The sequence below is a fragment of the Tympanuchus pallidicinctus genome, unplaced genomic scaffold, assembly GCF_026119805.1.
Source record: "Tympanuchus pallidicinctus isolate F22 unplaced genomic scaffold, pur_lepc_1.0 scaffold3, whole genome shotgun sequence".
Taxonomy (NCBI): Eukaryota; Metazoa; Chordata; class Aves; order Galliformes; family Phasianidae; genus Tympanuchus; species Tympanuchus pallidicinctus.
Window position 1 is genome coordinate 35108973 of NW_026294747.1, and position 23570 is coordinate 35132542.

The following is a 23570-nucleotide window of genomic DNA, read 5'->3' on the forward strand; positions in this document are numbered from 1 at the left end:
TTGCTTCTCCTTTTAAATCATAGTTATAAAGGTTACACAAAGTTCTTCAAAACTTCTAAGAAATGTTCACAATTGAAAAAAAGATTAAGTTTCTTGATATCAGTAAATGGAAAAAGCTAAGACAGTGTATACAATGCATTATAGGAACAATAGTCAAATATCTAATGGTCATAGTTAAGCCATTTGAATAATGTACTTCAAATGGTGAACTTCAGAAATTACTTACAAAAGTAAATGATTGGCAGCTGTATCATAGTATTCATAACATGTACATAATTATATTGGCTAGTTTCACAAGAACAGCATTTGGTTTCTGAACAATGAAAGCATATAATGATTAAATAAACATGAATATGCATGAATAACAAGTAAGCTGTTGCTTTGTATAGTCTTGAGCTACTTTCAGGTCTTTGTTTTAACTTTTTTTTAAAGGAAGAGCTCACTTATGTGCACTTTGTCAAACAATTTCTCCAGGGAACTATAAATGCCTACTTAAAGTCATGAAAACAAAATCCAGGAGGGCAGCCCTTGTTAGCAGGAGGACGGAGCGTAGCTTATGTGTCACCATTTAACACTGCCAGGCAGCTCTGCAGCAGCTGTAAGTTACCCTGTAAAAATACAGAAAAATATGACCACATCTTCTTGTACATTCAAGGTACAAGAAATGCTTTTTTTAAAACAGTCATCATTAAGGGAAAACAGATACACGTTAAGTACATGTGAAGACATTTAAGGAAAAGATTTTTGTTGACTTTAAGAATGCTGTGTCATGACACTGAACTTGATATTCAAAAATAAGCGCTACTACCATTTCCATGTTGTTTTTTTTCCCCACGAGTTTCTCACAGAAGATCTAGTTTGGCCATATCAACTATTCTATGCAGAGCAGTCTCAGCAAAAAAGTTCAAAGCTGGAAAATTTTCATTCTTTACACAGAGTTGCCATTACCTGTCACTGCAGTATCATTCCCAAAACAGAAGCATTCATACGCACAAATAATGCTGATTTTATCAGAAAGTGTTAAGCAGTGCTTTGCAATCTTCTATCCATAGCAGCCACTTCAGCTTGTAGTTTTTGTCAAAGATGGGCATTGTGTAAGACTTCTCCCCACAGATTTATATGCTTAGCTACTTGATTTAGCCACAAAAGTTTCAAAGCTGAGACTACAGAAAGCATTATTAGAACATTAACTAAGTTTTATCTCTGCAGGCAATTTCTGCCCTTCTTTCCAAACAGAGATTTTGTACATCAGTTTTTATATGATATTTAAAGAATTCTAACTCTACCAGGTTGACTTTCAGATTTCTAATTGAATTTACAGAGCTAGCAGTTAAAAAGCTACCACTGCCAAGCATGCACAGGTGAACTACTGGTAAGCCAGGAGATACTCTGCAGAAGAAAACAATATATATCAGTATTCACATTGTTTTGTGCATTCAGTTATACTCAGATCACTTTACATCACCATCTGTTCACTCTTAAACAGCTGTACTATATTTGTTCCCCATTCTGAAACCTCTCTGTAAGAAATAATAGATTATTAACCGCTAAATGTAATTCCTATCAGATTCAGGCAAAATGCAAGGACAAACCACTCTGAATGCCCTGTTGTAAACATGGGAGAAACTACTTCCTTTAAAAAAAAAAATCCTCCAAAAACTAACCTGAAAACGTCTCCAAACAAACAAACAAACAAAAAAACCTGTAACTAATCAGTATCAGAAGCTGTAATTGTGTAATTATCAACGTCCTTGATACATTGTCCACACAACAACTGAAGAACGGGTAATTCTTACTTTTTCACAGTTGAAAGCCTACCTAGTGACCAGTGGCAGATACACAAAAGGACGTTCGTTTCTCTGCCTGAAAAGGTCAGAGATCATAGCTCTTGCCTCTAGCAAGGTTTTTTTTAATACAATCCACATTAAGCAGTTAACCACATTAAAACAGAAGGTCTGTTAGGTCTACCAAACCCTTTTCAGACTTATTCAAAAGACATATTTCAGTTACAGCTTCAGTAGCTTTTTGTTCTTTCCTGTTTATAAGTGTAGGGGACAGTCACAAGCTGCTTCACTTGGCTTGAATTCTGTGATATGAACATGCTCCATATACAGGAGATGTGTGTGGACCTGGTGGCCCATCTTTGCAGCATATAGGATTCATAAACCTAAAGGCTCTATTATTGTAACATTTAATTATTAGCTAGTAACAAAGTCATTGACGGAATGGATTTAGTTTTCAGCTTGAAGTACTTCTGGACTGCATGCCTGTTACCTATAGCAGAAGTGTGACAAGTGATCTTTTGCCTATCTCTTTACAGTTCAGCAGGAACATGAAATAATTTGCAGTTCATAGGCTATTACATAGCACAAAAAGGTTCTCAGTCATTTCCAGTCTCAGTATGACAGCCTACTGACACACAGGCACACCATTCGTTTTCATTAAGTTCACAACAAAAATTTAAGTTATAGTAAATGAAGGACAACAGAGGCACTATTGCTCTTTGTAGCTGCAACATTTTATATACTTGACTTGCACCAGCACAGCTCAAAAGTCCTCCAATTTCACATCCAGAAAAGTACTTCTTACCAACTCAAATCCCTGAGCACTAAAAATTGCAGTTATTGGTAGACTGCGGGGACAGCAGCAGGGAATAAATGACTTCTGACAAAACATTTAACCAAATCCCTTAGCTGTGGATTTTGCTTACTTTCTTCTTCTGCCAATTCCAAACAAACATCTGTTATCAATAAAGCAACAAGGTGTTTTTGTTTTTCCTTACATCAGAATTTATAAAGGCAGTATATATTTATATTTGTGGGAAGATCTTTGTGTTTTTTGGTTGGGTTTTTTTTTTTTTTTTTTTTTTTGAGGGAGGTAGCTCAGTTAAAATTCCTGTCATAACACGAAGTGCAGCCAAGGCTCTAAATGTTTTAAGTATACTTCAGAAGTTTCACAGAATTTCAGACCATCAGTCCTCCCTTCTTGAACATGAAAGCACAACAAAAGAATGCCCCAAAATCGAATGGTAAAATACTGAGTAGGTTTAAACACAGCTTTTGCACAACATGCTTGAACACGTGTAAACTACAGCTGCTTAAAATTATTAAGAAACACAGAACAGGCCTAAAATACTAATTTTTTAAAAAATAATAATTTAATTCAACAATAATTTAATTCTTGCTCCACTGTTAAAAAGTCTGATCTGCTGATAAAGTATACCTACACATTATGCTATGCATCTGCTAAATAAAATCTTCTGTTAGCACTGCTTAGTTGAAGGCAAAAAGAGTTCCAAAAGTATACACACAGAACTGATCTGACTTCAGTTCCTGATTTCATACAAGTCTCGTATGATCTCATGCTTAAGTCTGTCCTACTTATCAAGTCCCCAGCATCTGGATAACAGGAAAAAACACCTCCTATCTCACAAAAAAAAAAAAAAAAAAAAAAAAAAAAAAAAAAATCATGAGATGAGATTTTAAAAACTGGCAGGCACTCATGCTAAAGCAATGAATACCAAAGAGTTAGTGAAACATAAAGCCACAGTCAACACTGTCTTCAAGGGCATAAGTTTTCGAAAGACAATTCATACCAGGCCCTCAGATATATTTTACTGATATTATTCTTATTATTTAAAAAAGTTGTGGAAAGGTTACATTTCTGGAAGATGCTTATCATCAGACTCCTCTCCCTGGACGTAGGAGTGTGTATCACACAAAACTAATGCAGGTGTTTTGGTTATTCAAGCATTTAATGCTTAAAGCCAGTTGAAATAAAGGCCAAAAAAGGACCATAATTACCTTAGCATGCTTTAATTCCAGTTCTGCTAGTTCCACTAAATTTTTTCTGAATGCTGCAACTCTTCTTGTCTTGAAGTCTATCAATTCTATATAAAATAAGATTGGATTCATTAACAGTATTATTGCTAGTGCCTTGACTTTCCTTCAAGAAGAAAGAGCTTAGTGATGTCTCATCTAGAAGAATAATTAGCCAGATTTACAGGGTCAAACAGTTCCTTTAACTGATGAAGACAGAAGAACCTTGTATGAATCTGTCCCAGATGAGTCAGATTACTACTTACCCACAACAATCTAAGCCTGAAAAGCAGTACAGTTCCAGGAAAGAGGCCAACATGTAAAAAATACTGCTTTCCTTCATAATTACTGTAACTGCATCTTCAGTAAAACCTCATTTCATAAACCCTCCCTTATTTGCTATCATTGTTGCAACAGACTGCATAAAACCAAAAGGTGAATTTTAACAGTACTCAAAAATATCAGGCTTGCCTTTACTGACAGCAATTGCCCTTTTATATCTTAGTCTATGCAAATAAGAGAGGGATAAAAGATGATCTGCACCTAGACTTTGCTCTGCCAAGCAATTACAACATTGATATTACTGACTAATGAAGCTATCAGAACCGAAGGAAAATATCATTTGAACTGTCCAAAATAAGCAAATACTAATTAAAAAAAATAACATTTTTGCTTAGGAAATGCAGAACAAAATCTTAATCTCATTAACATTAACTTAAATTCCATTATTTTTCAAGTAGTAACACAGAATCAAAAGCCACCCAAATACCTTGTTTTGCCGATTCAGATATTTTCTCAAATTTCTGACAGCATATCTGCTGAGTAGTTTCAGCTTGCAGCACATCTTTGTTTTTTGCTCTTGCTTTATCCAATGCCTTATTAGCATTTTCATAATCCACTAGTGACCTAGATCTTCTATACAGGAGATCCTATAAAGGATAAAGGCCATACAGAACTTACACTAATGTACTCAAACATTTTAGCATATACAAAGTGATAAAGAAAATTAGATTAAAATTAACCTTTCTTCCCGTATATCTAACTAAATTATTTTCATTCATTGCATTTCATCCTGCAAGTCACAGAAATGTCCACGCTGGATCAGGCATGCAATTTAATACTGTTTGGTCTGCATCTTGTCTGACAGAAGCTAGCACCAGATGGCTTAGATGATACTGCAAAAAGTCTAAGAGAAGGCAATCATGGGAAATTTAACAGCTTCTTAGATTAGAAACAAACTGTATTTCTGATCTGTAGTCTAAATATAAACAGGGCTTAAGAAATAGCTGTATTTTTTTTTTGTGCAGCAGCTATTGGTGTGATCTAAATACAGACACTTTCTGCCAAACGCTTCCATATTCTACTATTTAATCATCTTATATCAAGCAGCAATAAAAATGAGTCTTTTTAGGTACAGAATATCCAATCTGCCCACATTTTTGTATCAGCGCTTGCAGAGAACCGGAGTATTTATCTTCAATATTAAAAGGAACAAAACAAATCTGCTTGCAGTCTACAGCTTGACAAATTTATCAAGTGCTCTTCTACCGTTTTTAATTACACTGCACGTTTTAGCCTTGACAAGTGGTTCATACAGCCCAAACTGCACTGCTATTTCTTACATAAAACAGAGATAAAATTTGCACAGTTGAAGGAAAAATGGAAGGCTGGAGGTGGTATTATTTCAACCTCTCCATTTAAAAAAAAGCAGTCTATTTCTCCCACCACCCACCCTTTATTAAAAAAAAAAAAAAAAAAAAAAAAAAGGACACCAATCCAATCCACCAAACACAAAACATAAGTTTACCTTAGCAGCTTGAGATTCCCTTAAGTAGTATTTCAGAAGATCAGAAAGTTTAAGATCTTCATCAGCAGATACTCGGGCCTCTATTTTCTGGGGAAAAAATAACAGTAAGTAAAAACATTGATTTAAACATCCAAATATCAGACATATATTTGTATGATGTAAATACAGTATGAACTATGCAACAGTGCAAGACACTGTCTTCTTCAAAAGTTAATCATGCATTTGTGATACAATACTTAAACATGCAAAAAGGGAAACTGTATTAGTCTTTTCTATTAAAATGTGACAACTGGCTTTCTATTTTAAATAAAAAAAGCTTTTTTCCCCAATTCCTATTATTATTATTAGATACTAGGAAAAAAATATAAAAGAGAAACCAAAACTTATCTGGTATGAAGACTTGTACAAGTGTAGTCTTCAAGATCAAATGAAAACAAAATTTTAAGGCTCTACTTTAGTAGAGCAACTGTGTAACTGAACTGCATTAAATGGTTCAAAATACTACTCTGTAAAATTTGCGTTTTGCATTACTGCACTTAAAACAGACATTTCTATGAACTTATAGTGTATAAACCCATTTTTAAAATCTTAAGTTAAAAAATTCTAAAACCTAACATTTGAGGTCAAAGCAAGTTATCTCAGAATTTCCATTTCCTTCAAAGTACCTACTTAAATACAATGTTTCTGTTTAGGAAAATAACACTTTTCATTCAAAACATTTCCTAATTTGTGACATGCATGTGTAGAAACAGGTTTTAACTTCAGAAACAAGCAACACGACCATTTCTTTTTTTTTTTAATTAAGGATTATTAAGGGTGACATTTCTTTTTTTCCTTAATAAGTTCTAATATAATCAACACGAAGTATGAAAAGCAGTCTAAGCATTTCAGAGGCACAGCGCCTTTACTTATTTATTACACAGAAGACTGCCAAAAATTTAGTAGACCAAGTACTCCTAAGGATCAATCATTTTACAAACAGATGACTGAAAAATTTATGCTTTTTCATTCCCGAATGCATGCTGCTTACATATTCAATATCACAGTAGCCATAAAACATCTCCATCCTAATGCATAATTAACGCCAGATATCCTGGTACTTCAAAGATGGATACAAAGAATACATCTACAAAGATTTCAAGATACATACCCTTGTTTTATCAAATAATTCCGATACCTTCAGAAAGAACCTGTAGGAAGGAAAGAGCTTATATTACATTATTGAACAGTCTAATCAGCTTTCTATAAATCAAAATATGTCTGGGTATGGCAACAAAGACTGTAAATGCACTGCTTATAATTGTCATTTACATAATCTAAAGAACATTAGGAATTTCAAACTGCAGTACTTCAAATATTTAGGAATTGTACAACTTCAGAAAAGGTAAAGAGAGAAAGTGTAATGTAGGGATGGATTTTACTGCAGAATAATTTAACAGCTCCTCAGAGATCCTTTAACTTCTAGAAATTAAACCTAAAATACCACCATCCTGGTTAACAGTCTACACAGTTACCAGTTCTCCTTCATAACTTTTCTCTAAACAGTAAACACAATGCATGCCCTACTTGGAATTCAGTAAGCTTGAAAAAGCAGCACACCTTCATCACAGGAGATGATACACACATTTCACAACAGTGGACTGAATTACAGTAGTTTCATTTTGACAGGGGACAGATGTGATTCCTGACAGACTCTATAATAATGAGATTTGATGTAGTCTGTTAAACAAAGTAATTGTTTATAATCATTACAGTAATCTGTAAGGTATCACAACATTTGGAAATATATAATTATAAATCAGGTAAAATGACAAAAAAAAGTCACCATTCTTACACACCTATCTATTGTAACACTAGTAATGTTTACAAGCATTAACAAACATCTTTAGCTAGTTAATTTTTACTTTCAGATACATCAAACAGTTCACATTCAAGCAAACCACTGAAAGAGTGAAAAAACATCTGCACAAAGAAACCTCCTGCTATTTTCAAAGCTTTCGGAATTTCCATTCCTTTACTTTCCTAAAGGCAGTAGTAAGTTGCCAGAACAGCAAGGTTATCTTTCAAGATGCTGTTACAGGAACGTCCAAGAAATCTGTACACTCAGATCTGCGATATGCCCTTGTTGCATTCACTGAAACACTTTAAAAACTTTTTTTAAAAGTGAGAGTTGAGGCTTTGTCTGTTCTGTGAGGTATCATTGTCTACAAACTACAGAAAACAATAGAGCATTTTTCCCAGGAAATTATTAAAGCAGCAATATTAAAGCAGTCTCACATTACAGAACATAAATGTTAGTGAAGAAAATCCCTTAACAGGATACATCTGCAATAAACTCTGTTCTTCTCATAACAATAGTGCTACCAAACTCAGCAGGTCATCATTAAGACTGCTATTTAGCAAATTCCCCCGTAAGCTATCAACAAAATCTTACTTGCATATATCTGTGGAGTCCTGTGTTCCTAATGCATACAATGAAGAACCAATTCTATTATAGTCATCCGCCACATCTAGGAAAAAAGCAAGCAGTAGTTTTACTATTTAGTTTCTCTCCTTTCTGGAAATCAAGTTCCTTTATTTCTTCAAGAGTTCTGGCTTTTGTTTTGTTTTTCCTCCTACAAGGAGCATGCTTTAATACAAAAACAGAAATAAAATTTACGTCATGTATTACGAACTTCACACAACAAGCATGGCTCTTACCAAACTGTAAAGACTGTATTGAATATCCCTAGATAAATTACAACTAGCACCTGCTGAGTATGTTTATTGTGCAACATTGTTAAGTTTTATTTAGAAAACTTACAGAATCAACAGTTGATGTTCAGAGTTAAATTTGAAGTCCAGAACTATTTAAAAAAAAAAAAAAGGAAAAAAAAGAAAAATCCATGTGCTTCAGGGTATTACACTGCATATCAACTGTGAACTACCAAAATACAGTGCTATATACACATCTTTTCTTGCATGTGTTTAATTTTCAGGAAACCCTTACCCATCAATAATTAGTTACTAGTTGAAGAGGAACTGGAGTTAAAACATTTTAAACAATAACATCAGAAGCAGAGTTTGTGAAGAAGGCTGCCTAATCTGACTAGTGAGATATTGCTACACACAGATTGTTCCTTTAAAAACTTCTAGTGTGAACTCAACAGATCCAACCAATGAATAGGAAACTGTATTTGTTTCTTGTTTTTGTTGTTCACAGAAATGCTTACATTTTCAAAGTTTCTAGATGAACTACCCTAAACATATGAATTAATTTTCTTGTTTCTTCAGAAGCAATTCTCATCATTAAGCTTGGACTTTTGTTCAGAAGATTGAGTGGATCACCATCTATCCAATTTATTTCTCCATATATCCCAAGCTAATTAGCATTGCTGGTCACAGTGAAGAAGGGTTTAAGGTTATTATAGGTTAATTAACTATTAATTATGGATAATTAATGTCGACTATATTTCACACTTAAACATCAAATACATTGGAAATAGGAAGACATTTGCACTGTTAGCTTTGAAGTTCTCTGTAGATCAATGAATTACAGATTGCCCATTTCCAAAATAAGCTTCTCAAGTTATGGGAATTCCCACTGGTGTTTCATAGAAGTTGCCATTAGACATATAGGGTTTGAGTCTGAAAAACTGAAATCAAGGGTAAGGAAAGTCAAGCTTGTCATAGTTTTCTCAAAACACAATTATATTTTCCTAAAGCAAAGGTTTCTTATTTTCTCAAATAGGCATAAAGCAATTGAGAAAATTATCTACAGCTTCAAAAAATGACATTAGCTAGCATTCAGCTTTGGAAGAAAAATCAACAGCAACTAATTGCAGAATCTCACCTCAGCAACAAAAGGGGTCTCGCAAACCAAGCTACTGAATACAAATTCCAATCCCCAGTCTAGAAGGCTGAAAAATGGAAATCAGATCTCCCATACTATAACTAATAGCCCAAACAGGAGTTTGCTACTCAGTAAGTCAATGCAATTCCTAGTGTGCTAAGAAACTGCACTCTGATAACCACAAGCTAACTAATAGAGAGCAACTTCATTAGGAGTAAAATCATTACTAATGCTCTATTACCCACTTCACAATTTAAAGTCTAAGAATCAGTCTTCAAAAAAAAGAAAAGTACATGAAGTTTTGTTTCTCTCCAAAGGAACTGAAGAGACCTTCAGCACTGAAACATGCTGTTCGTACTCCATCCAGACTACTATAGCAAAGGTTAAATTTTAAAACAATATTAAACTTTGTTTTTCACTACCAGAAGACTACACTTTGAGAAATTCATCTTTTCTTGTTAAAAAGTAAAAACTATTGCTCCTCACAAATCATTTCTGTGTATTCTAGAACAGCTCTCCTTCTGAAAAAATAACTCACTTTTATGTGATCTTGTCATTTTATCAGATTTGGCAGAAGCATCTTTGACTCGGTTGTGGTATTCTACAAGGAATGTCCTTTCATGTTCAAAGAAATCATCCACATCCTGGAAAAAAAAAAAAGACGATTTAAAAAAACCTCAGATTTCACTCATTCTGTATTGTGCAAATTGCACTGAGAAAATGTGGACATACTGCTGTTACTGTGACATGAAATCTATGTTTATCTAAAACATTCACGTAAACTGTTTTCCTCCTTACTTATTTAATCATGATCTCGTGTTTTATTACAAATTTGTAACAAGCATTTCAAAGGTCTAAGTAACTAAACCTGAAGTGAAGAAAATCAGTTCACTACTACCCATCACTTTGTTGATAGAAATACAGGATAAATGTCAAGTACCTAATCAAGGACACTAACCAAGAAACAGGCAGAATGGAATAGTAAGATAACTCAGTGGTGCAAATGAAATGGTAACAATACAGACAATACAAACTTGCAGCACTGACCTTTATGGCAGATTTCTTTTAAGGTCGCAAATGTAGGTAAATTTAAATTGTTACTATATTACCTTTTAAGATACATGGCTTAAAGCAGAACTTTAAAATAGCATGGATACTCAATAATACCTCATAGACTACAATACAGGCTTTGAACAATGTGCTTTTTGAGTAACCTCTGCTGGTTATTTTAACTTCATATTTTTTCTCCATCTCAAAATTAATCCAGTGTTATACCCTCCGTCCAGAAAATTTGAAATTCAAGATTTTATTACTAGGAACTTCAGCTTCCATTAATTTGCTTGCAAATGGAAAGTTAATATCAGAAAAAAGAAAAAAAAAGACCAAAAAACAGCTTCTGCAGAATTTTAGTTATAAAAACATTATTTCAACATTAGGAAATGTTGAAAGAGAAAGACAATGTTAATACATTTCTAATCTTGATACATTAAGCAGCAACTACCTTTACTCCTGAAACAATGACACCATCAGCTGATTTCACCATATTTTTAAAGAAGTCTTCCAGTTTCTCTTTCTTATTTTTCCCACGAACACTCAACTGAAAAAACAAATTCATATATCAAGTTACTTCTTTTGCTGAAAGCAATAGTAGCTTTTTTTTTTTTTTTTTAATTCTAGATATATAAAGACATACCAAAGCTTGCTGCTTCTAAACAAGTTTTCCTGCTCTCTACTTAACTGAGCTTTGCATTAAAGCAAATAGAGCACCATGCACCCAGAATCAGACTACTCTGATTTACTACTGTCCTTTATACCTATCATATTCTTCCATTAAATAAAAGAAAATTCAGCAATATTCTAGCAAATATATGACATCAAATTGACGACACACACGTGTCACTTATCATTAATACAGTACTTATCATGCATAGTATAACCTGAGTTAAACTTCTATTACCAGATTTTGCTCTTCTGAGTGTAGAATGACAAGTCTCTCACTTTGAGAAACAAGAAGCATTAATCCCTCACTGCATTGAAGATAATGTTGGTTTCAGTCTACTCATGCTTTTTCTTCCTATCTAAGTTTGTCAAGTTTAAGAAAGATGGGTTCCTTAAAAAGCTGGTATTTCTAAGTCAAACAGCAAGAGGATTCTCTGTAACACATCTTGAAGGTAAGTATGTATTCAGTCGAACCAATATTTGTCAAGATTTCTATTTCAACATTCAATGTTGATTTCTGCAATTTTAAAAAAGCAACTAAAATACATTTGCAGAATTAGCAACCACCAACTCTAACACCAAGCAGCTACTATGAACTCAGACAGATTTCTTTCAATCAACTCAGATAGTAACTCAGTATATAACATAACTCAATATATAAAATAACATAAGATTCTATGGATAGTCACAGAATCTACATCTCCAGAAAAAAATTAAAGTTTCATCAACATTACTTAAAGAAAAAAAAAAGAGAAGAGGAGGAGCTTTCTTTATCATAATGCTTCAGGAGAAATCCTCTGGTTTTGTAAATTCTTTTGCAACAGAATTTAAACCATTGTTCTAAATTCTGAAAAATTTATGATGTGTTTTTTTTGTGTTTTTTGTTTGTTTTTGTTGTTGTTTTGTTTTTGTTTTTACACCAACTCCACACCCCATCCCAAGTTTCAGTCAAGGAACAGACAATTATAACACCATGGGAAATCACTACCAACAGTTAATCTTTTTAATCCAAAACATAATAGATTTCCACTAATATTTTTTATTTTGACACTAAAGTATTTGGTTGCATAGGCAGCAGAATAATTAACTCCTACAGACATTAATGAATTTGCAACTTAAAATACAAATACGTCAAGGAACTGATGCAATTTGCTCCAGGAGGTAACGCTTTCTTAATCAATTTTCCACACCACCATAAAAGCACATCTTGATTTTTCTTGCCAGCAATCTAGTTTTCAATACTCACGTCCTGATTATATTCCAAGAAGACATGGAAATTTAAATCCTTTCTCAAAATAGGATGTGCAGCCACACGACACAAGAACACTTCATGCATTGCAACCGTCTTCTTGAATATTGCCAAATATTCGCTGAAAACAAAAAATAAGAGAGACTAAGAATTTCACTTGAAGCAATAAAATTTGAGGTAAGCCCAATGAGAAGCTTTAAGAGATCCTCAGTAAGGACACAAAATTTAAGTAGTAGAGGTTATCATTCTGATACTTTTATATATTTATATATATAAAAGACACACATACAAAAACAAATAGTATAATGTTAATATGAGGGGGAAATTTGAAGCCCTAACATATTACTGATAGATTTTTAAAGAAGACTCAAATACAATCTAACTTTTAAGACTAACATGGATAGGTTTGCTGCAAATGTAATTTCAATTGTGCCTTTTCACTGCCTTCACAAAAGTCAAGAAATTGAGATACATCAGTTAGTAGATAGCAGACGCATAATTTCTTTCCTCCCCATCTCCATCCCCTTGCCTATTTGCACCCTCCTTCCTTACTTAAACATTCAAATCATTTGGTTAGCTCTTTAAATAGCAGCCTCTTATTCCATGATGAAGTATTTAGCCTTTTTTTTAGGCAGATTCTTACATGGATGTCTTGCTTCACTGTGGTTCTAAAAGTGAAATTAAGTGCCTTTGGTAAGTACAACCAAAACAATCACTTTTAACCTTTACAATTATGTAGTTGCTCAGACCAACCAACTCAAGGAAATACTCATTTGTGATTTAATTAAGAGGATGGCATTTTTATTAATACAAGTTTTCTAAAATTCTTCTTGCTCTGCAAATTCAATCAGTAAGATGCAGCTTTTCTAGAAACAAGGAAGGGGCCCTTTTCCCCATTCTGAGGAAAAACAGTGAAATGATAACACTTTTGCTTCCACTATGTGTGAGGAGGTTAAGATTTACATACCAGCAAACCAGCAGGGCCAGTGTTGGGAGATGTTTGATCTCAGTGAGAGTAGTAGTCATTCAGTGAAGACAAAAAAGGAGGATGCAGAGGATGGAGGTGGCAGTAGAAGAAACTCAAAGTTTTCTGTGTTATCCAACCCCTAACCAGACCACAAGAGAATCATGATCAGGGCCGCTGGAAAACCAGATTCTTTAAAATGTAGTGTTTTACTCATTTCCAGTTCCTTGTATATGAAGTGTATATCTACTCTGCTATAGATTATGTGGTATGCAACACTAACACGGAGTTTTAAGATATTTGCTCACAGCTGCTGGCATTTGGAGAGAAAACATCAGTTCTAAGAGTTCTATGTACTTCTCTTGCCAATTCAGAGCTCTTGATAGAAGCAGTCTAGAAGCAGTGTAAATATACACTTGAAAACTGAAACCAATGACAGGAAAAAAGATCAAAGAAGTGAGTGCATGACAAGGAAAGTAGGAGCCAGGAGAAACTTTACTGCGTAACTCAACATAAAACAAGACGACTAAGTTCAAATGTTTCAATACACGCTAAATTGGCAGTATGTGAAAATGCTATTTTCAGGAAGTATATTCTCATTGTGCAAAAATAAATAAATAAATAAATTTCAAGACAAAAAGATTTTCTAGTAATTGCTTCCTGTATTTCCTAGGGACCAGAAGGTTGGTATCAACGTTTACAATACCAACCACACGCAAAAATCCCCAGTTCAATTACTATATGCACAGAACTTATTGTTTGTTGGGGAATGAACGGGGAACACCAGAAATAAAAAAGACACAGGCTACCTCCTCCCTTTCCAAGTGCTCTGTGAAGAAAGGGATCTAACTAGGTTGTTGTTTCTCTTTTCCTTATAAAAGAGTTCTCAAGTACAAGCTGACTTTCTTCCCGTTTCAGAAGCTTGTCCGTGAAATAGTCATAATTTCTAAGCAGTGATTTCTAGAATTTTCCTAATGGCTCTGATCATGATCACTAAGATAACCTTGGTTATGTAGCAACTTGATTTTCAAGCTTTTATCTCACAGAGAACCATTGCAGTGAAATCAGAAACATGGGACAGCCAACAGCACTGAAATTTGAAGGGAAAAAAAAAAGGTAGTAATCAAGTCTACATACGCCTCCAGTTCTTGTTTCATCTTGGTGAATTCTTCTTTAGTCATCGATCCTTCTCCTTCTCCAAGCTTCTGCAACTTTTCCCTTGAGGCATCAAAGTCAGGCCTGGGTGGTGCTGGTGGAATCTAGAAACAAGTAACTTTTTTAAATTCGTTCAACTTTTGTTCCATTACTGACTGGATACTATTTGTCTGAGAAGGTTCCTGCAGCTTTTTAATATATGGCTCTCTCTTTTGTCATTTATTAAGGCATTTACGGATAAATCCTCTCATGAATGAGTTAGGTACCTGGAATTAGCATGCCAACTTTCATCAAATGTCCTTGAAGATTACTCAAGAGCTAACTAAATGGCTTGTGTAGTTTAATTACAACAGAATTCAAGCAATATCTAGCTTTCCCAATGCAAGGAATTAAAAAAAAAATGACCAAAGCATCGAATGCAGGGTGCAGTTTTGGGCTGCAGATGGCTGTGCTCAGACTGTTCTGTATTTCCTTTTCTCATCAGTTTTTGTTTATTTAGTATGGATTGTTTCTTCTTGAAAGAAAGAAAGAATTCTACAGTCTCTTTCACACCAGTTATAACTCTCAAAATTATTAAATTAAAAAAAAAAAAAACCACATTCTTTGCTGCTTGCAGGAACCAGTTTTTTCTTGTGGCACTGCTGACATTAAAGATACATCTGTTGAAATAACAAAGCACATAACAAACAAGTCCCCAGGTTATTGTCATAACAGTATTGAAAGAAAAAACGCTGCAAACTGATCCTGAATTGCTATGAATAAAGAGAAATAGAACAAATAAAGCTAAAATGTGCTCAAATTTAAGTTTGCTGATATTTTTGCATTACATGAATGAATTACAGAACTAGTAAAATTCAGAATTTACTCAGAAAACTGTTGAAAACTAGTTGCTAGAGATCAAAGCCCACTCACTCCCAATACCTCTTACTAAAAAAGATTAGCTCAAGAATAGTATAACTTCACAGATTATCACAATTGTAATCATTAGTGAATTAGAAATACACATTAGAAATACACACTGAATCAATGGGTAATCTCAGCCAAACACAAATACCTAACTTTCACACCAGGATAGTAAGTATTTCTATCCATAATTAAAGTATGAAGAGGCATCCCATCATAAGGTGACTACTTTGAGGACATATCTTCCTTGGACGCATAAAATAAACAACAAAACATGTTAAAGTTGTTAACTTATGTATTAATGTGCTCTGTATTTCTAGATGGTTTTTGGAGGGGATTTCGTTTTTTTTCCCCCTCAAACTGTTTTATGGTAAAGTCATTCTGATCTTCAAAATGGAAACTGAAAAAGCCTAATTACTAATGCTCAGTTACTGCACTCTGCCATTGCAGATAAAACAAAGGCAACACGAAGCTCTCAGCTAAGTTAAACATTAGCTTACAAAAACAATATTACCAAGTTATACAGTCTCCCACACTTCAATACTGTAGAGCAAAAATATGCTAGGATATAGATTAAGCTACTCACTCCTTAGTATTAAAAGACAACCACAGTGATTTTCCTCCAAATTTGCTTTAAACATAAATTTTGTGTAATTGTATAAAATGAAGTAGTAAAGCATCTGATCTTGTTTTAATAGGAACAAACACCTGCTGTTTCCATCAGATGTAAAAGCAGCCTTGAATACTCCTTATGCCCACAGAAACCAGCACATGTAAAACAAAGGAACTGTCTTACTTACAATATAGCCAGCATAATCCTCATTCTCCACAAAGGAATCATGAAGCCAAATGAACTCTTCATGTTGCCGAACAACGGAAAATTCACTTTGTTTGAAATTTGGTAAGGAGCTCTGGAAAGGGAAAAGGAGGAAGAGTTACGAAACAACAACAGAGAACAGTTTTTCATTACTATATTAAAAGAATCCTGGAAAAAATATCAAAGTATATCCCTGTAAAAGAATAATAATAATAACTCAAGCATCAAGATAAGCATCTTAGCAAAAATTCATACAGCAGTAATTACTCCCATCTCAATTAGTGCATCAAACAATTGGAATGGTTTGCCCCGAGAAACTGTGCAATCTTCATCATTGAAGATATTCAAAATTCAACTGGACAAACCTTAAGAGACCTGCTCTGCTTCACTCTCATTTGATGGTGGAAGTAGGGATAGGAGAAAGGACTAAGTGATCTCAAGAGATCATCTTCAACCTCAACTATTCTGTGATTCTGCACTCAATAAACCAACAAGTTTACAAAAAGAAGTCAATACAAGCTGTAACTAAAAAACACTCTTGAATACAATTCCATTATGAAATGTATTTTTAGAATTTGAAACCATGGCTAGTCTAAGTAAAAAAACTACTCTGAAAAATACTGAGGTTTATCAAAGATTCTACCTACAAATAGGCTGATTAATAGGCATAGAAATCATATGATAACACAACAGTGCAAAAAAAGAATGTTACTTTATTCCATACTTTTATTTTTAACTTCCATTTTTTGTCATCATTTCTTTGAGCATCATTACTACATGGTCTCTTAAACATGAGATAATGCTGTTCTCTCATCTCCTTTGGAATATTTTACAGTTGCTTCCTAAACAGTTTAAGTAGTTTTCTTTTTTATAATTAAGAAAATGCTCAATGCACAAACCCAGGCTTTTACCTTTGTATGGACAGTGAACTTCACTTTGTCCCTCTCACTGAGTGCATCTGAGATATCCACTTGCAGAGCAGCATCAGTCTGGAGATCAACATTTATTGCTCTAAGCTAAACAAAGAGAAAGAACCTATTAGCTTAAATGTATAGATCAGCTAAACATACAAACATGTTAACTGCATTTCCCTTATACTTTCCTTGAGAGGAGCCCCAATCTAACGTGACAAACACCATTAAAAGAATTATGAAAATAATTCATTTAAAAGAGCAACATTAAATAATCATGTAAAGGTAAATCATGTAAAGAAGTAACTAAGAGTCATAAAGGCTCCTTTAAGAAAAAAAGTGGCCCTATATTTCAAAGAAGGAAGAGCTATTAAAGAGTTGGTTTGCTCACATTGTCTTACACCATTCTTTTGTTTAAGATGCCCCAGATAGATCAAAAGTGCTAACAAAAAACAATCAAAAAAAAAAAAAAAAAATCCTCTGAAGTTCACAGAGCTAAGTCCTTTTGGACATATTTTTTTTTCTGAAAAAAACAAGATAATCTCTTGAAAAACAGCATAAGAAATGGCAATAAGACTAGGAATCCCTGTTTTTTTTTTATTTTTTTCCATGGAACGTGAAATCTGAACTCCCACAATATACTTCAAGTCATGAAATAAGATAGCAAGACAATCAAATACAGAAAAAGAAGATAACTACCTGAGCACAGTGATCAGAAGAGGCAATGCCTGGCAGTAACTAGACTGAAGGCTTCACCACTACTCAGTCAAACCGACTTCACCTTACTTGCTGTTCCAGAGCAATCTGTCCCACAACAATTTCAGTCATGAGCAACCAACATTCTGAATATTTTTACAACTACTAAGGCGAAATCAGAAATTTTCTACAATTGCACTGCCAGAAATTATTTCAGTCTCATGCTTGCGATGTTCACTTTTTACTGAAACGGTTTCCTTTGATGTTGTACTTATTTATAGAAATACCAACTTCTTCAGTATAAAAGTGCTTTTCCATACAAAGTTGCACTTTTTCCTATAAGATTTCTCAGGAACACATTTTGAAGTCCGCACTCAAGTACAAAAATGCATTAATTATCAGTAACGTGCAGCACAAAGGCTGCACACAAGGAAATTCTGAAGGGAACTCTGCAACATGCTGGAACAGCATCAGGACGGAAGCATCAACCACCACATCCAGTTTCCCATCAGTTATCTTAAACCTTTTGCAAATTTCAGTGGCCGGCTCCCACTTTGTCCTCAGTGCATGAACAACTCCACTCCTTATGCAGCAGCAATCAGACTACTTGAGTTTACAATTACTGTATTAAACTAAGCCATCATACAGCCTAGAGTATCCTGCAAGGCTGGTTCACCAGCAGAATTTTCTTGCTCAAAGCAACGCTGGAAGTGATTACACAGTGATACATTCCCACACATGACATAGGGGTTTTTGTTTTGTTTTCTCAAGTTCAGAGGCTACTGTCTCACACAAAGATGTGACATTAGCATGCAGTGACCCATTGCAGATCACATCTATAAAGCAGAATCTCTCAGCTCCTACTGCGCTTCTGAAGTCCTTTAGATCTAATTTAGGAAAGAAAAATATAATCTGACATACCAAACTCGGCCTTATGTCAAGACACCACAATTTCCCAGCTTGTAAGAAAGTTTTTAGTGGTTACATTGCTTGATGCACTGTTTGTTCTTCTCCAGTCCCACAGAAGGAGCACAGCTGAGTACTCTCAGAAAATAATCTGGATTATTCCAATGCTGTTGGTTTTATTTTTTTTTTTTTTTTAATTATTATTCCTCCAGAGGTCATAACAATTTATATTAAAACATTTTGTTTTCCTTTCTAAAAAAAATGGTAAAGTACAAAATTCTACAACTCTGTAAAACAGCTCTTCATATTTGTTACTAGTTATGCAGCATCTAGAGCAGCATTTCCTATGGGACCATTTGCACTATTTACAACATTCAAAATGAAATTCTCATCTGCACTGAGAAAAGGAAGAACAACCTTAACCATGACAACTCCACTCACAGCACACATTTTTAAAAGATTAATTGTTTGATTTATACTGAGTTAAGTTGTAACGATCCTGAAGACTTTAATCACATGTTAAATTATGCCATGCAGCCCGACTGCCAACAGGGAGCGTTTTCATCTGCAATGGTAATGAAGCATTCAATGAAAGGTGTCAAAGACAATCACAGAGTTGAAAGACTCTAAATTTATTCATATGACACAACCCCTCATATTGTATTACTGGGAATTAAAATCACAACATCATCACACAACAAACTTAAGCAATCTCTCATCGCTACTCCAAAAGAACGCTGCCACCAACTGATAGCTTCTGAGTTATGAACAGAATAGGAAATGAAAACAAAATGCTACAAAACTTTCCAAAGTTTGATTTGGACCAAAATGAAACTATTTTAAATTCTGGAAAGAAATATGGGTGGGACAAGTCCCTCCATCTCCTTTCTCTTCCCTCCCCCCTCAATCCAATACAACACAGCACAATCATTCTATGCTTAAATACATGCTCTCCACTTATGCTGAATGTCTTGAAAAACATAAGTTAATTCAGCTGCTTTGCAGTTTCCTATCCTATACAAATGAAGTCCCTTTTTTATTCAAAGTCTAGAAAACGCCAGAAGCCAAATACAGGGCTAAGTGATGTTACAGCACTAAGAGAATGCAGTGCAATTGAAGAAGATTTAGCATCTAAGTACTCGTTTAAGGACCAATTAGACTTAATATGATAACAAAAAGAAGCTAGTAAAGACAAGGGAAACAACCAAACCTTACATTCCTAGGCAATGTCTTCCTTCAACAACAGTAACTAATTACAATGCCCTTAGCTTTCAAAAAGGTTAGAGACAAAGGATCCTTTCTTCAATTGATTCTTTACAGGCAGATAAATACCCAAGGCAAGAGAAATAAACAATACTTTACAACAGAGGAACACCAAGCCTCACCGCAGCATCAAGTTTCTAACAGACCTGCTCTAAGGCACAGCACCCTTCCTCTAAATGAGTACACAAGAGCATAAGCCAAGTCAGCTGAGGTAAATACAGATACGAGATGCACAAAACAGTTCTAGTATAGCAATACTACGCCACCCCTTTAAAACGCTTGTTGTTTACATTAAAGAGATCATGCAGCAAAACACAACCAGGAATTGAGTTACTCTCAGTGGACTCAATAGTATCTTCCTAAGCATGATTTAGAAAAGCAGTTCCCACAAGCTCATTTTATGAAAACCATTTAAAAACAGTTCCTTCTCCAGACCACCCACTGCTACTTCCTCAAAGTCAATTCTCAATGCTCTATTTTACAATCACCAAGAAAAGTCTCCTCCATATGATATAATGCAACTGTCAAGAGAATTTGTTTTATGTGGCATCAGCATAAATTCCAGCTTTCCTTTCATCCCATCATCCTCACATTAAACTTTACACAACTGTAGCTGACCAACACTGTACTGAAGAGTTAAAAGTACAGTTGTTAATCTCTGAATTATAGAGAGGAAAGAATACTTGTTTCCAAAACTGAAAGCTAATTAACCAGAAATTGTAATTCACGCTTTCAAATAAAGATTCAACTGACCATTTTTTAATCACAAACAGGGAAAAGCAACAAACCAGAACAAGGAAAATGCTCTTTGCTGTTTATTTTTACTACTGCTGAGAAAAACGTTAGGGCTTTGAAGATAAGAGCACAACAAACCTATTCATGAACAGACTGCTAGTGCTGCTTCCGATTAGGTTTTCTGTATCATGATCAAAATAATGCAGATAACAGCCTATGCTTTAAACCCAGGGATTTTCAGAGCAGTGTGAAGAAAAAAAAAAGCACAACTAAAAATAAGAAATCAAAACTGGAGAACAGAGGACACTGCTTAATTCCTCAGTGTTTGATGCTTGAGTGAGAGGAAGGGAAAGAAAGAAAAAGAGGACCGTGCTTGGCCTACTGAGATGATGTAAGTTGTCCAACAGCACAAACAAGACTGCTAAGAGATTTCTAATGGCTTTAAAATTACATTGTGAACTCTGACTATTTGGGGCCTCAAAGGGAAAATTAAAACATAATCAAGAAAGTTTTACACATTCTATCTACATCCTCAGACAAAAAACAACCTAATCATTCACTTCAGTGCTGTTCCTAATTGCCAAAGAAAACGCATGTAGAATATTATTCAAACCCCCTCAACCTAGGGCTGAAGAATTGGAACACAGAATGGTCTGGGTTGCAAGGCACCTCAAAATCCACCCAGCCCCAGCAACTGCCATGGACAAGGCTGCTCCCCACCAGGTCAGGCTGCTCATGGCCCCAGTCAGCCTGGCCTTGAGCACCTCCAGGGATGGGGCACCCACAGCTTCTCTGGACAGCCTCTGCCAATGCCTGACTACCCTGAGTGAAAAATTTCCTCCTAGCATCTAACCTAAATCTTCCCTTTTTTAGTTTAAAGCATCTCCCCCTTGCTCTAACATTATCTGCCTACATATAAGGATATGCAGAATACAGTTAATTCCTACCACACACAGTCAAAAAATCAGAAGGTACTGAACATTACGCTTGATGTTTGAGTACGACATACATGATATGAGTGTATGCCAATACAGAGCTGTTCACATTTGTTGTCTTTAGCAACATAGTAGACACAGCTCCTGTAATGAGCAGCAACAACCAAGTCGATCCCTGCCATCCTGTCCAGCAGCTGCTCTCCTATCTCTCCCAGTCCTTCTCAAGATACCACCTGATAGGTCAGCCTGAATGAACCACACCAGATTAGCCTATTTGTTGCTTAACCAAGACATGGAAGTTAAAGATGAACGCAGCAGATATAGTGAGAAGACAAACAGAGGCCAGAAGAGCAGGTCAGAGAAGTGTTTTCTCAGTAAGGAACATCACCGTGGCATCCACTCCCAACAACAGAACTTCTGTTCAATAAGGAGCTTACTAGGCAATGCCAGCCTACAATGCTGTCCCTTTGTTATCAACGGGAACGGGAATCCCTGGGGCCTGAGGAGAGCAAAGGGTGCTGCGGTGGCTCCCCACGCAGGGCCGCACACCCCAGACCCGCTGCCCGGCTCCGCGCGGGGGCGGGGAGGCACAGCGAGCGCGGCCCCGGCGGCACGCACGGATCTGCCCCTGCTCTCCAACAAAAGCCCCCAGCAGCTGCCCCTGGAAACGCGGGGACCGCAGCAAGAGCAAATCACAGCAAAACACCCGCACGGGGGACTCCGCCCGGGGGAAGCCTTCCTCCGGGACCGCCCCAGCCCCAGGCCTCGACCCCGCGGCACGGAGGCCAAACCCGCCCCCGCTCCCCGAGTGCCACCCCTCGTTACTCACACCTCGATCCTCCTCCGAGAGGAAATCTGGGCCGTCGTCAGAGCCTTCCTGCTGGGCGCAAAGAGGAGGAGGCGGCGGCGCGAGCCGAGGACAAGCGCGGGCCAAGGCCGGCGAGAGGGAGGAAGGCAGAATGGGGGAGAGACAAAGCGCACAGGTTAGCGACCGGCCAAAGGCGCCCGCCCAGCCCCTACCGCCGCCCGGGCACCCACCATCATGGCTGCTCGCCGCGCTCCCGCCGCCGGCCCTCCCCGCCAGGCCGCCCGCAGCCCAGCGGCGAGGCGGGGCTGCGCGCGGGGGCGGGGCGGCGGCGCCTCTCGCGAGGGAGCGGTGGGTGCGGGCGGCTCGCTCCCCGCCTGCCCCTCCCCCTTTGCCGTGCGGGCGGTGTGGAGGTGGGGGCGGTAGGCCCGTAGTGGGATCTGGGGTCCGCAGGCAGAGCGTCGGCGGCCTGTCGCAGCGCCTTCGCCTTTCTCCTCTCTGGTTGACGCGTTGCTGGCCGAGCTCCCTTCCACACGCTGCTTCCTGTGCTTGGTTTGCTGATGGCAGCGTGGCTTTGTTCACGCGTGCAGAATTCAGAAGGACGCACAGGGACAGAGGCAGCAAAATCTCTGGAAGCAGGCAGCGCTATCTGCCTCATCCCTGACCTTCATCAGTAGCCATAACTTCCACAAGAGACGGGCTTCCACGGCACCATACCTTTCTGGGAGCACATGTGAAAATGATAGTGCAATTATGCTGCGCTAGAAATAAAGCGGTTCATTATTCTGGTTTACGGGCAGTTGTATGGCTGGCGGCTACCTTTCTTTCAGATGAAGAAACGGAACTGATAAATGCCCCTTCGTTGAATGACTGTGGAAAACACCAGAATCGAACAGTGCAAGGAAAAGGGCTGCTGAGTGCAGGGCTCCAAGGCTGGGCTGTCTTTGTGGGTGAATCAGCCAGAACAGCAAAGACACAGCCTCAGGGTGGGGCTTTACGATCAGCATAAACTGATCCGAGCCTGTGCGGTCGCTGAGAGATGGTGGCAAGTATGG

At 36.7% G+C, this 23570-nt stretch overlaps 1 protein-coding gene across 2 annotated transcripts; it reads right to left on the reverse strand.

Moving 5' to 3' along the window:
- Positions 1-409: 409 nt before the first annotated feature.
- SNX6 (sorting nexin 6) lies at positions 410-22835 on the reverse strand. Of its 2 annotated transcripts, XM_052693254.1 has the most exons (14): positions 22749-22835; positions 22540-22587; positions 17176-17280; positions 16248-16358; positions 14527-14648; positions 12423-12546; positions 10959-11054; positions 9996-10101; positions 8060-8135; positions 6776-6815; positions 5626-5712; positions 4588-4747; positions 3804-3889; positions 410-608 (listed from the first exon to the last, which is right to left on the reverse strand). In XM_052693254.1, exons 1-14 carry the CDS (start codon positions 22752-22754, stop codon positions 555-557), a joined length of 1221 nt encoding a protein of 406 aa, XP_052549214.1. In that variant the 5' UTR covers positions 22755-22835; the 3' UTR covers positions 410-554. The 2 variants fall into 2 exon arrangements, with proteins under 2 accessions (XP_052549214.1, XP_052549215.1); XM_052693255.1 differs by lacking the exons at positions 22540-22587; positions 22749-22835 and adding an exon at positions 15143-15203.
- Positions 22836-23570: the final 735 nt, after the last annotated feature.